Consider the following 14,151-nt stretch of genomic DNA (forward strand, 5'->3'; position numbering starts at 1 on the left):
CAAGCCAGGAACAAAGTTTGGAATCAGGCAATTCTCAGAAGAGCCTAGGCCAGACGGGAGCAAGAGACTCACCAGTTTGGAAGAGGTTAAGTTCACACTCCAGGTAGTCAAACATCTCCACTGTCAACTGGAAACTGGACCCAAGAGGAAAGAGAGCTTATACTCCATAGCTCAAGGCCAAGGCTTCCCTCCCCACGCTCTGTGTTTCTGTCTCTGTCCCCGGTGCACATGTGCATGCCTGCCTGCATGCATGCATGCATACACGAGCATATGCACACACGCACAGACACACACAGACCCACACACTAGCTCCAATCCCTAGCCCCGCCTACACGGGTCTTAAGGCCATCTGAAGATCAAACAGGGTGAATTCCACAGTGACAGTGGCAGAGGAAAAGGGCAGGTACCATGCTGGGGTGGGAGGGCAGAAGGGGACACTGAGAAGTGAACCCTGGACAGCCTGGAAGGGTTCTGGATGGGGCACCGGCACTAAGTCGCCTCACCCCAGCCACTGTCCCTGCCGTCAGGCCCTGTGTGACCCCAGCCAGAAGTGGCAACATTGACAAGAGCTTCCTTGCCCGTTGGGTCCACCGCACGAGGACGTCCACTCACAAGTTGTTAACGTCGCTCTCTCCAGCCTCGTCCAGCTGCCGGTCGCTCATCTGAAGGTTGCCAGGGAACCTGGGATTCTGGCAAGGCAGGCAGAGGAATGAAGTCAGGACAGAGCACCTCAACTAAGCCGACACCAGGCAAACTGTCTACACTGAGTTCGGGGAGCAGCAGGCTTGATTCTGTTCGTGTAACACCGACACCCTTCCTGGGGGTTGTCAGGGCACGCAACCTCACGTACACACAGACCCCTTGACCAGCTCACATCAAAGGACATCCACTGCCCATCATCACAGGTAAAGGCTCCACCCCTCTCTGGGAGCCAGGACAGGGCTCCGTCCTAACAATTTGGGTCCTGGGACCGTCTTCTAAAGATGCTCTCTGGTGCTGCAGTGAGAGCCAGCGGGACAGCGGTCGGACCTCAACCATCCACGAAGCGCAGACAGTGCTGCATTCGCGCACCGCCAGTACATTCCGAATCCTACCCATGCTTCCCTCTGTCCTTCCGCCACTTTCTGAAGCTGCCCTTGGGAGTTTGGGGGGGAGGGGATATTAGCTTTAGGGAAACATAATGAGTAAAATAAACTTGAAGGTAGGAAAACATTACATCATGTACCCCCAAAGTCAGGAAAAACTATTACGTCAAATATCCGTATCATTATCTCTTCCCCAGTGTGGCAAAGGGAAAGGTGTAGATGGGCACAGACAGATGGGTGGTTGCTCCATCAAGGGGGTCTCAGTTCCACAGGGAGACAGAGATCCTCCACTCGGGCACCTCCTGGCTATCCACTGGCCCTCTGCCCTGGCTGTCCCCTGCTGCCCCACGCTCACCTCTCCTGTGCCTCCATCTCAGAGCTGGCTGGTTCCTTGAGTGCCCCCTTCTGGCCATGTTTACTTCCTCGCTCGGGCTGGACATTACAGAGACCTGGTCCCCTTGAACCCTGCCTTTCTTGCTGCCTGTCCTTCCACCACACTGCCGTCAAAACCTGGTGAACCTGGATCTTTGTGCTGAGGACCAGCTGCCAATGTCCCTGGAGAGGGACTCAGAGCTGGAGTCACCCTTTAATCATGTTCTCCAGCCTTGGAGCCCCTTCACAGTCCTTGCTCCTGGCCCCGACGGGCTCCCTAATCCATCAATGACTGTCCTGACCTCAAACTGTCCCGCTCTCAAACCCGGTGCCCATGCCATCACCCTCCTCACGTGCCTTCCTGCCGACATCACTGGAACTCCCTGTGCATCCTTCTTCTCACTCCCTTCCCTGTTTTGAATGTACCAGCTGACCTTCTGTTTCTCCAGCTTCAAAAGAGGAGGGGCCAGCTCTTTCCTGACTCAGGATCAGCCCCTCTTGTGTGCTATTCGATCCGATATAGGTTCTGGTTGATTCTGTCACTCATCCAAGCAGTCCTGATTGAGCGCCTGTTCCGGGCTAGACGCTGGACAGCACATAGGACACAAGGAGACACGCGCTCCTGTCCTCTGTCCTCCTGAAACCCTCAGTCCAGAGCACCTGTGGCCTCACTCTGTCTCCCTGGGCTCCTGTGCATCTTCCTATTGCCCAGGTCCTTCCCACAGGCCCCACATCTCCCTAGCTGTTGCCCCCCACCCCTCCTGCCAGTCTTCAGAGAGTCCCCGCCGCTCTTGCCTGTCCCAGGGACCACCGTCCCGATCAGGCTCTGACCATCTTCCACTCTGAGCGGGATGGTCTCACCTAGCTGCCCAGCCACCCCCCACCCCTGCCACCCTGCACCTGACTGTTCCTCACACTAATGTGGATCTGTGGCTCCTTCCATAGGCTCAAGTGACCGCTTTGCACTGTTACAGGGTGCTGCAGGTAAGAAGCCTCCTCCCTCTGACTGATCGGTGCACTCCTGACCGGCCGACCCTTCCTATGTATCCTTATGTGCCACTTGGTACCGAGCACAACGGTTTTACCTGCATCGGGTGCATAAGAAATACTGTCTAACGCCATACGTGGACAGAAAGAAGGTTCTGTGTGGAAACTCACTATATAAAATGGAGGGATCGTTTTTAGAAACAGTCGAGGCGGTGCTTTCTGAAACACCTTCCTAAGGCAACCCAGGGCACCGGGTTCCTCTCCAGAAGGGGCAGGAGACGTGGGCCAAATGCTCAGTTCCGTGTCCCATCCCGGGGGCCTGACTGCAGCTGTCCTGTGAAATCTCTTTCTCTCACTGGATATGGTACAAACACTCCCTGAGGGGCCCTGGGCTGCCTTATTCCCGTAAAGACCTGACAGGCTCAGGGAGGTGCCAGGGGACCGCAGGGGAGGAGCTGGGGGAGCCGGGGGTGGTGGCAGAATTGTCCGCAGACTCACTTTGGTGTGATATTCCATCTTTGTTCTTAGCAGTCTGAGGTAGGTGCTGCACAGCCGTCCATAGCCCTCACTCAGGTGGCCCTTTCCGGAAAAGAAAAGAAAGCAAGGGTCACCACTAACAACACCTGGGTGAGAGACTGATGGCCGGGACTTCTTCTATAAACAATACATAGATTTTTTTTTTTTTTTCTCAATTCTGGAAAACAACAAATGGCCATTGTGGAAAATTTGGAAAACACAGACAAGTACAGATACACACACATCAGCCTTCATCTAGACAGAAGATACAATCATGGCTAACATTCTGGGGCACAAAGTGTTATTTGATCTAATTTTTTCCATTTAAATAGACCTATTTTAAAATGGATATTCTTTATTTTTAATTTTTTTTAATGTTTACTTTTGAGGGGGGGAGAGGCAGAGAGAAAGAGAGAGACAGAGACAGAGAGAGAGAGATAGAGAGGGAGGGAGACACAGAATCCAAAGCAGGCTCCAGGCTCCCATCTGTCAGCACCGAGCCTGACGCAGGGCTTGAACCCACAAACTGGGAGGTCATGACCTGAGCCAAAGTCAGACGCATAACTGACTGAGCCACCCAGGAGCCCCTAGACATTTTTTTTTAAGTTTTATGTATTTAAGTAATTTCTGCACTCAACACGTGGCTTGAACTCATGACCCCGCGATCAAGAGTCATATGCTGTACTGTCTGACCCAGCCAGGTGCCCCTAAATAGACATTATGTTTTTTTTAGAGCTGTTTTAGGTTCCCAGCAAAATTAGGCCGAAAGTACAGGGCTCTCCTATATACCCCCGTTCCCACACATACATAGCCTCCCCCACTGTTAACATCCGCACAAGAGAGGACATTTGTTCCAACCGATGAACCTATACTGACTCATCATTATCATCCAAAGTGAAATTTGCATTAGGATTCACTCTTGGTGTGATACATTCTATGTTTTGACAAATGCATAATGTCCTGTACCTGCCAATTACAGTATCATACACAATAGTTTCACTGCCCTAAAAATCCTCTGAGTCCTACCTTTATTTTAAAATTAAAAATGGGAGGCACCTGGTGGCCCAGTTGGTTGAGCATCTAGACTCTTGATTTCGGCTCAAGTCATGATCCCAGGGTCACGGGACCAAGCCCTGAATCAGGCTCCTAGTCCTGCGTCAGACTCCACACTGAGCAAGGAGCCTGCTTGGGATTCTCTCTCTCTCTCGCTCTCTCTCTCTCTCTGCCAGCCCCTCTCCCTTTCTCTAAAATTAAATTTAAAAAATTTTAAAAACGGAACCCATTTTTTAACTTAATATACTTCTTTTTCTCTATCTTCTCACATTTTCTCCTGTATCATTTTCAGTGATATTATTATCCGTGTGTAATGTAATTTATCGAACGAACTCCCTAGTGTTGTATGTTTTAGTTGTAGGCAAGTTTTTCTGTTATAAGCTCTATTTCAACAAACATTTTTACGGTATAATCTTGTGTACACACAGGAGAACTTCCTTTGCGTGAATTCTAGACAAGGCTTCAGATTTAAGAATTTAAAGTCTCCCACCCTTAGTAATCACAGTCTGGCTACAAGCCATTTCCTTCCTTCTGTCTCTCTCTCTCTAACTGCAGGAGAGGAAACACCTCCTCCAGATGGACTCCAGCAGACTAAGAGAGGCTAGAACATTCCGCATGGAGGGGGGATTGGAATGGGATGGATCCCGGCTGGGGACAAATAAGCATTCCCATGGAGGCTGCCCATGCGGTCGTGTCCTGGGTGTCTGGGAAGAAGCTGGAATTAGCAGGGTGATGCTTGGAACTGCCAGTTATACCCAAAGGAGGAAGGACATGGTGGCACAAAGAACTCTCTTTTCTTAATGTTTTATTTTATTTTGAGAGAGAGAGAGGGAGAAAGAGAGAGAAAAGGGGAGGGGCAGAGAAAGAGGGAGACAGAGGATGCAAAGCGGGCTCTGTGCTGATGGCAGAGAAGCCAATGCGGGGCCCTAACTTACGAACTGTGAGATCATGACCTGAGCCAAAATTGGAAGCTTAACCGACTAAGCCACCCAGGCACCCTGGCACAAAGGACCCTTGAGCTGAATAGTTGTAGTTCTCACTTGAGGTCTGACTTCTACATTTTCTTCTGGGTGCATCTATATCCTCTAAGGTAGAGGAACCCCACTGAAACATGTCTCAAAGGGCACCAAAGGGAGTTGGGTCATCAGAGGAAGTTAAAGATATCAATGCCAGAGATGACAGTATTTCCTAATGTATTCATTTCTATGAAGAACCATATTTTATGAGTTGCACATTATACTTGTTCATCATGGAAAAATTAGAAAGTAGCAGAAAGACAAAGTGAAACTATGCTCATCATGAAAGGCAACTGTATTTCATACGAAAACGCACCAGGATCAAAAACCAAATGATGAATGGATCATAGACGTCAATGTAAAATGTAAAACTATAAAAAACCCTAGGAGGTAACACAGATGACCTTGGGTATGGCAAAGACTTTTTATTTTATTTTATTTTATTTTATTTTATTTTATTTTATTTATTTTGAGAGAGAGAGAGAGAGGGGGGGGGGGAGAGAGAGAGACCGGGGCAGGGGCGGGGCAGCAGAGAGAGAGGGGCTCAAAGTCACACACCGTGCGATCATGATCTGAGCCAAAACCAAGAGTCAGACACTTAACCAACTGAGTCACCCAGGTGCCCCAGCAATGACTTTTTAGCTAGAACACCAACATCATGACCCATGAAAGAAATATCTGACAAGCTAGACTTCATTAAAATTAAAAAAAAAAGTCTGCAAAAATCACTGTTAACAGAATGAGAACCCACAGATTGGGACGTAGCCGCTAAAGGACTGTTACCCAGATTATATAACATTCTCTTAAAACTCAACAATAAAAATTGGGGCACCTGGGTGGCTCAGTCGGTTAAGCATCAGACTTCAGCTCACGTCACGATCTCACAGTTCGTGAGTTTGAGCCCCGCTTCGGGCTCTCTAGTTGACAGCTCGGAGCTTGGAGCCTGCTTTGGATTCTGTGTCTCCTGCTCTCTCTACCCCTCCCCAGCTTGTGTTCTGTCTCTCTCTCTCTCTCTCAAAAATAAATAAACATTAAAAAAAATTAAAAGAAAAAGTCAACAATAAAAAGACAAACAACCTGCTTAAAAAAATCACCAAAGACCTTAACCAACACCTCATCACAAAGAAGACCGCAAATAAACATGTGAAGAGACGTTCCCTGTTGTGTGTCACCAGGAAATGCAAATTAAAACAACACTGAAATATGAGTACACACTTACAAGAATGGCCGAAATCCAGAACACTGATAACACCAAGTTCCAGTGAGGAGATAGGGAACAATGGGAGCTCTCATTCATTGCTGGTGGGAATTCAGAAGGGTACAGCCACTTTTGAAGATGGTGTGGCAGTTTCTCATAAAAGTAAACATACTCTTACCACAAAATACAGCAATGGCGCTCCTTGGTTTTTGCCCAAAGGAGATGAAGGCTTAGTCCAGACAAAATCTGCACGTGGATGTTTAGAGCAGCTTTATTTATAACTGCCAAAACTTGGAAGCAACCAGGACGCCCCTTAGTTGGTGAATGGATAAACCGTGGTCCCCTCAGACAATGGGGTATTACTGAGCACTAAAACTGAAATGAACTATCAAGCTATGAAAAGACATGGAGGAACCTTAACTGCATGTTACTAACAGAAAGAAGCCAGTCTGAAAAGGCTACATACCAAAGGATTCCAACTACAGGACACTCTGGAAAAGGCAAAACTGTGGAGTCAGTAAAAAGACCAGTGGTTGCCAGGGGCTGCAGGAGGTGGGCAGGGATGCACGGGTGGAGCACAGAGGATTTTTAAGTCAGTGAAACTCATCTGTACGATACCACAGTGATGGATGTGTGTCATGATACATCTGTCCGAAGCCACAGAATAGACAACACCACAACCCCACAAGTGAACAATAATGTAGACTACGGACTTTGGGCGATTAGGATGTATCAGTGAAGGTTCATCACTTGTAACAAATGTACCACGCTGGTAGGGGATGCTGATAACAGAGGAGGCTACATTTAGGGGTGGGGGTATATGGGAAATTGCCATACTTTCTGCTCAACTTTGCTGTGAACCTAATAAAACTTGCTTTAAAAGAAAATAAGGTCTTTTTTAAATTTTTTTTTTTTTTTCAACATTTATTTATTTTTGGGACAGAGAGAGACAGAGCATGAACGGGGGAGGGGCAGAGAGAGGGAGACACAGAATCAGAAACAGGCTCCAGGCTCTGAGCCATCAGCCCAGAGCCTGACGCGGGGCTCGAACTCCCGGACCGCGAGATCGTGACCTGGCTGAAGTCGGACGCTTAACCGACTGCGCCACCCAGGCGCCCCGAAAATAAGGTCTTAATTGGAAAAAAAAAAAAGAGTGAAAAGGTTTCTAATACCTAGAAACTCTCAGTCAAATGGAAGAGAAAACTACATAGGAGGACAGGCCTAAAGGAATGCCAGTTTGGACAATGAGTCAGATTACGTTGGACTGACTTTCCCATCGAAAAATACTAAAATATTGGGTAAAATATTTAAAACTTCTCTTTGAAGGCATTAACGAAGTAATGAGAGGGTAAGGAATCTTCAGACCAGGGACCAAGTCCTTACAGCTACTAGGAGAAAATATGGAATACTGGGGTGATAGAGTTGGCAGGGACAGGGGTTTTGCCTCACCAGGTGCACTGAACTTGGTTTTCTGAGCCTCAGGGGCCAGGTGTGATCTTAGCCCTGCTGCAGTTGAAGAGTCTGGGGGAAGAGCCAAAGACTGGTGTAGGAGAACTAAAGGTGAACTGGACATAACACAGATCCCAGCACTCCTGCACCAAAAAAGTCCTCCCTGAGGCCCTTGAACCACTGTTGTGATCAGAAGGAGGGAAAAACAACTCCTTGGAAGTGGACCCAAAGGAGCCAGAGCTCAAGGGAATCTTCCTGGAATTCACAAAACCTTAAGCTGAGGATTTAACTTAGAGTGATCTTAATGGAGGCAAATGCCCATTCTCTCTGGAGGAACCTGCCTTCATTACAGACTTCAAAGAGTTCCCACAAATAAGATTCCTAGGAAAATGAGCACCTCACAGTAAAAAATAACTAAGCACAAAAAGAAACTCCATAGCATGAACAGCATTCATCAAAAACAATGGACAGCAGAAACATATCTCAAAGGTCTCTAGATAATGGAAGTATAAGAAGTGATACATGAAATCACTCTTTAATTTGTTTAAATAAGTCAGAGTCTGCTTCAAAATACATGCAGGGCACAAGAAATCATAAAAAATGACAAGCAGACTTGGAGGGAAAAAAAGAACTCCAAGAAATGAAAGCAAGACTAAAATTATAATTATATAATGAAAAGGTTTAACAGATGAGACCCAGCTGAAAAGGGGACAAATAAAATGAAAGCTAGATCTACTGAAGTTATCCAGAATACAGTAAAGAGATAAGCAGGTAGAAAACAATGAAACACAAGTCTAAAGACATTGGTGGTGGTGGTAGTGGTGGGTGCCTGGCTGGCTCTGTTGATAGAGCATGTGACTCTTGATCTTGGGGTCATGAGTTTAAGCCCCACATAGGGAGTAGAGCTTACTCAAAAAAAAAAAAAAAAAAAAAAAAAAAAAAAAAAAAAAAAAAAAAAAAAGATACTGGGGGGGATAGAATGAGAAAGACAGATGTAACCAAAGTCTCAGAGGAAAAGACAGAACAGAGCAAAGACAATAGTTGAAGAGACAAAGAGAATTTTTCATAACTGATAAAAGATACTAACCTAGAGATTTAAGAAGTCTAAGGAATCCACAATAAATTTGCACCTATACATGGTAAGATCTTAAAAATGGCCAGAGGGAATGCAGATTTGCTTCAAAGAAGGGACAATGAGTCTGACAGCCGACTTCCTGAAAATGATGGAAGCCAGAAGTCAGTGGAAGGGTATCTTGAATAATATTGTCCACGTGCTGAGGAAAACTGTCACCCCAGAATCCTAAACCCAGACAAAGTATATTCCATGTAGGAGGGTGAAATAAAGACATTCCCAAACAAGTGAAATCGGTTATCTGCCACCATGAGATTCTCACTAAAGGAAGTTCTAAAGAAAATAATTCAGGCAGAAAGAAAAGTAATCCTGGATGTTATATTTAAAGATTTAAAGTTAGATCTAACTGAGATCTAAAGAAACAAAGAGGTCTGAATAAAACAATTAAAACAAAAGATCTTATAGAGTCTAAAAAGGAAAACAAAACCAAAATTAAAATACACAACAACAATAACCTACAGGCTTATAGGGAGGGCATGGAGGGAAAATATTCTAAGGTTTTTGTGTTAATAGGAAACAGATAAAGACAGGAATTTCAGCTCTTGATAAGCTAAATGTGTATTTTGTAATTATTGGAAAACATACCAAAAAAATAAAAAATAAAAGGAGAGTTAAAAAAAAATCTCCTAACTAGTAATGAGGGAAAAATGGAATGAGAAAAAAAATACCCAATCAATCCAAAGAAGAAATGAAGAGAAAGAGAAACGTAACGGGAAAATAGCACAAACTAAGATGGAAGATATAAATCTAAAAATATAATGCATTACAATAAATGTAAATGGAGTAAATGTACAGTTAAAAGACAAAGACTGCTATCTTGAAGAAAAGCAACAACATAAATCCAATTAAATGCTATTTATAAGGGACTTTTCTAAGACATAGAATATAGAAAAGTCAAAAGTTTTAAAAGGAAGGAAAAAGACACACCAGGCAAATTCTAACAAAAAAGACCTAAGCTTCCTGTGTTTAGAGATATAATAATAGAAAGCTCTCCAATACGCACTTGGGAGATCTGGGGACAACTCTCAGCTTTTTTTTTTTTTTTTTTAAGTTTATTTATTTATTTTGAGAGAGAGAGTGAGAGAGCACCACACGTGCACAAGTAGGAGAGGGGCAGAGAGAGAGGGAGAGGGAGAATCCCAATCAGGCTCTGCATTGTCAGTGCAGAGCCTGATGAAGGGCTTGAACTCACAAACTGTGAGATCATGACCTGATCTGAAATCAAGAGTCAACTGAGTCACCTAGGTGCCCCCTCAGGTTTATTCAGGCTACCTAGCCTGTTATGTAGAAGAGCTGCTTCCCTCTCTGGGCCTGTATTCTTATCAGCAATGGGTGGACTGGATGACATAACATTCTGTGAGTGCAGACAGATACAGGTAAGAATTTGAAGGAAAGGGCTGGAGTTCTCAACCAGTGGGAACAATGAGACAGATCAGAATCAACCCGGGAGAGGCTTCAAAATGCAGATTACACCCCATCTACACACATACTCCTTGGACAACAGAATCTAAAGGGATTCTGGTGTGTGTATAAAAACCTTCTTTTTCAATTGATGCTGATAACACCACCTACCTCCTCCTTCATCCTAAGGCACTGAGAATCCCTAGACAGGAAAGAAAAAGCCCTGGCATTAAGAATTGGGAATGCTGGTTCTCAATGTACTGTGACCTGCACGGGGCCATCAGAAGGAAAGACACAGGAACTATGGCAGTCACTGCTGAGGGATCCCAGTGCCTGGAGCACATTCTGATGTAAGCTTCCATTGGCAGGAGAAGCTCTCAGGCCCTAGAACTTCCCTACGGCTACCAGGGCCCCCGAGTAAGACTATGGATATCATGGTACTGTTTGGGGGCTATCTTTGACCCCTCTGTGATGCTCATGAGAGAAATTCTAAGCAAGTTGAAAGAGATAAATTCATTCCGGTCCATAGTCCTTGTTCTATGGCCTCTGGGGAGGGGTAAGAAGGTGCAGGTGGCCCCCGGCTGCATCTCCAAACTCACCCACATCCTGCTCATGTCACTCAGTTCATTTTTGTATCTCAGAGAGTCCTTCAGGACCTGGAGAGGGAAGGGATCCGCCGATGAGAGACGAGAAGGCAAGGAGACAGAGGATGGCAGAAGATGGGGCTGGGGCAGGCAGGGAGGCTGACCAGATAGACAAGCCCTCCTCTCACCAGTAACCAAAAGGCCCTCAGGGCGGGAGTGGCCAGCGGCCCCTGTGCCCCAGGCGATCCCACTTTCCCCACATGGGCCCCAGGCTCCCTGGTCACCCCTGCAGCCCCAGGAACTCACGTTTGGGTGTCCATCTCGGAGGAGTTTGTGAAACACGTGGCAGAACTTCCAGCAGAGGACAGCGTTGCTAGAGAGGGGCAGCCGGTTGACAACAGACCAAAAGGTCTGTGCCCCTTTCTCATGGTGGGTGCCCAGGATGCACGGTGAGGGAGGGTCATGGAAAACAAAGGCACGGGCCCTGCCTCGGGCAGCCAATCCCTGGGGTGGAGGCTGCAACAGGCCACTAGCAACCTATCGCCATACGACACTGTTACAATACCATTGACCACATTGGAAGCCTGTCCCCCAAAACCTAAAATGACTCGTACACCCCACCGCTTCTGCAAAGCTGCCTGGCCTCAACCAGGGATGCATTAATCTCCCAATACTCTGAATTCTCTGTATGTGGAATTCCTGAGCCCCTTTGGGCTCAGTAGGGGATGTCCACACTTCCTTCGTAATTGTTCGTTTAAATAGGCCTCACACACCCAATTCCTAGGCACCATCAACCCCAAGTGCAGGTCTTTCCCCAGAACTACAGGCTTCTTTGTCAAAGCTTAGGTAAGAAGCAAGGTGCCAAGCAGGCCAGAAAAACTTGCCTCGGGTCAGGGAACTACATGACTCATCCAGAACACATGTTGTTTTGCTTCTGAGCTGGAAGGTATCATAAAGTTCCTTCCCCAGACTGAAATTTACATTTCGAGAGGGGATGAGCTTGAACACAGACTTCTGGGTCTAACTAAGAAGCTGAAGTCAGCTTTTGGTCTTAGAGTGATTTCTGCAATGACTACAGTCTCCCCTCAAGTACAGCCCCCTCGGGCTAGACAGAAGCCAAGAGGAGCGGTAGATAGCTCCCAACCCCGCTGCAGAGAGTTAGCCAGCCACCCTGACTTTGAAAGAGGCAAGGAGACCTTTCTGTCCTTTGATTTCATAAGCATTTTAATGCACCCATTGCGTGTCAGGCACTATAAAAGGCACTCAGGGATATAAAAAAAAGTTAAGACTCAGTCGCCAGCCCTCTAGGAGCGGATGCCGCGGTGGGGGCGGGCACAGTTAGGTACCTAAGGATAAATGGTTGTCTGAACAGCATTTCTGACATCAGACTTCCAAATGCTTATTCAATTGTTATTGAGGGTGGCTGACAGTCTTTTAAAAAAAATCAATAAAGAATAAAGGTTGTGTGATATCTTTAGGCTTTAAAACCCTACCCTATGGAATTACCCTTTCAATGTTTATCCACCTCTTAATGGTGAATCAGAGAGACTCACAGAATGTTACAGCTGGAACATTAGACGTTTCAAATCTTCTTTGGCCCAGGTCTTTCATGTGACAGACAAGGGGACGAAGTCTCTTGGAGGCCCCCCACTGGACCCACTCGAGGCTCCAGAGCAAGCCAGCCTGCTGTAGAGGAGGGATTCCAGAATCTCCTGGTGTCCCTTCCATCACCCCAGGCAGCCTTCCCGAGAGGGTGTGATGTGGCCCCGCCAGTCCCCCATCTGGAGCACACTAGTCTCTGAAAACTATCTCTCTCTTTATTTCCTGTCTCATTCGGACTGATCAGTATTTTTGGCAGGGCGGGGCCAGCAGTTGGGCCACTTATAATGAAGGCTTTTCTCGACTCAGTAGAGCAAGGGGACTGTGCCTTTGTGGGGATAAAAGGGCAAGGTCTACAAGGTCTCACTAGGCTCACTGTTGAGTCAGGCTTCTGGGGTACCCGGGCAAAGTTCTAGAGCCCCCATCCTGCAGCTAAACCCTAAATCCAACCAAAGTATCTTCCCGCCAAACACAAGCTGCGTTTCCGCCAGTAGGAGCAGCACGTGCTTTTAGCAACACTTCCCAGGGGCTTGACAGGTGTGGGGCATCGCACCGGCAGTCTGGGGTTTCTTCCGCCACCTTAAGGGGCTGAGGTGGGACGGCTTCAAGATGAGCGGTTTTGAGCTGACTGGCTGTGTCCCTGCCACCACGATGAGCCCAGGCAAGAAGGAGCTGTTCGTTCCAGGCCGAAGCCCAGCCTCCACTCGCCCCGAGCTGCACACACCAGCAGCCTCTCCTTTGGCCTTTGAGGATCAGCCCTCCAGCTCTTGGTCTCTACCTCAAGGGCAGATCCCAAGGGACCCATCAGCCAGGATACTGCCTGCGCTTCTCTCCGAAGACACGACCCATGATGGTAGTGGCCCAGGTCCAAACTTGGCGTGGGGGCCAGGAGGTGCGATTGGTGAGAACCTCTAAGCCACCAGCTCCCTAAGCCACCTTGGGGTCCTTGTCTTCTTCACCCCTGCTGCCTTTGGGGTGAACTGGCCCACACAGGTGGATCTTATTTCCCTGGTGGAGCCCCTGCGCTTTCGTAAGGCCAACCATTGCAGCCGAGACCTTTTGCTTGGGTTTCATGATCAGAGAAGGGGAGACGATCATGTTCCCAAGGGGGTGGTCAGTGTGGCCCTATGGGCCAAGTGCAGGGCCTGAAGTGCTTTGAGGACACAGGTGAAAAATCACTCCTGTGGTCCAAGAAAATCTCTCAAAGGAAAGTAATGTCAAGGGACTTGGCAGTTCTGAGGAGCTCAAGTCCTAGGCCGGGCGGGGTCCTTGGGTCCCTTCATGATGAGCTGTGGTCTCGAAGGCCAGCTGCTGCCAACCAAGCTTCTCAAACCCTGCAGGAGGCCTGGCCAATGTGGGGGTTCCCCTTCCTGCAGCTGAGTAAGGATGCCTCGCCCTGACCTCAGTCCCCACAACTTGACCCTCCTTGGGGTCAGTCTTCCAAACAACATCCAAAAGGATATTTCTGGCGTGTTTTTCCTTTACAGCCACTTCCTGCGTATTAATGGCCTTATTGATGCTGACAGTCTGAAAAACAAGAGGGAGGGGGAGGGGAAAGGAGGCTGAGATGAATAAGCTTCTAGAGTGTCTGAGACCCTCCCAGGCGCCCCACCCCTTTCTCTCCCTCCAGTGACTCCTCCCCAGTGCTCTGAGGACCCCTCCGGGACCAGGGTCCGGGTTGGAGGAGGTGGGGCTGTGGGGGGCAGAGGTGGGCAACGCTCCCAGGCCAGCTGGCCCAGGCTGTCCTAAGGCAGCGGGC

General features: G+C 47.6%; 1 protein-coding gene across 2 annotated transcripts in view; it reads right to left on the bottom strand.

The window, feature by feature from the left end:
• Window positions 1–14,151, bottom strand: part of HIP1 (huntingtin interacting protein 1) — a 122,984-nt gene that overhangs the window by 36,379 nt on the left and 72,454 nt on the right. For both annotated transcript variants that reach the window (XM_030301467.2, XM_030301469.1), the window contains exons 2-7: window positions 13,856–13,919; window positions 11,100–11,242; window positions 10,809–10,865; window positions 2,943–3,023; window positions 613–689; window positions 73–134 (exon numbers count right to left, since the gene is read on the bottom strand). In XM_030301467.2, the coding sequence (XP_030157327.1) occupies window positions 73–134; window positions 613–689; window positions 2,943–3,023; window positions 10,809–10,865; window positions 11,100–11,242; window positions 13,856–13,919 (484 nt within the window). The remainder of the gene's footprint in view (window positions 1–72; window positions 135–612; window positions 690–2,942; window positions 3,024–10,808; window positions 10,866–11,099; window positions 11,243–13,855; window positions 13,920–14,151) is intronic.

This window comes from Lynx canadensis, chromosome E3 (genome assembly GCF_007474595.2).
Source record: "Lynx canadensis isolate LIC74 chromosome E3, mLynCan4.pri.v2, whole genome shotgun sequence".
NCBI classification, from domain to species: Eukaryota; Metazoa; Chordata; class Mammalia; order Carnivora; family Felidae; genus Lynx; species Lynx canadensis.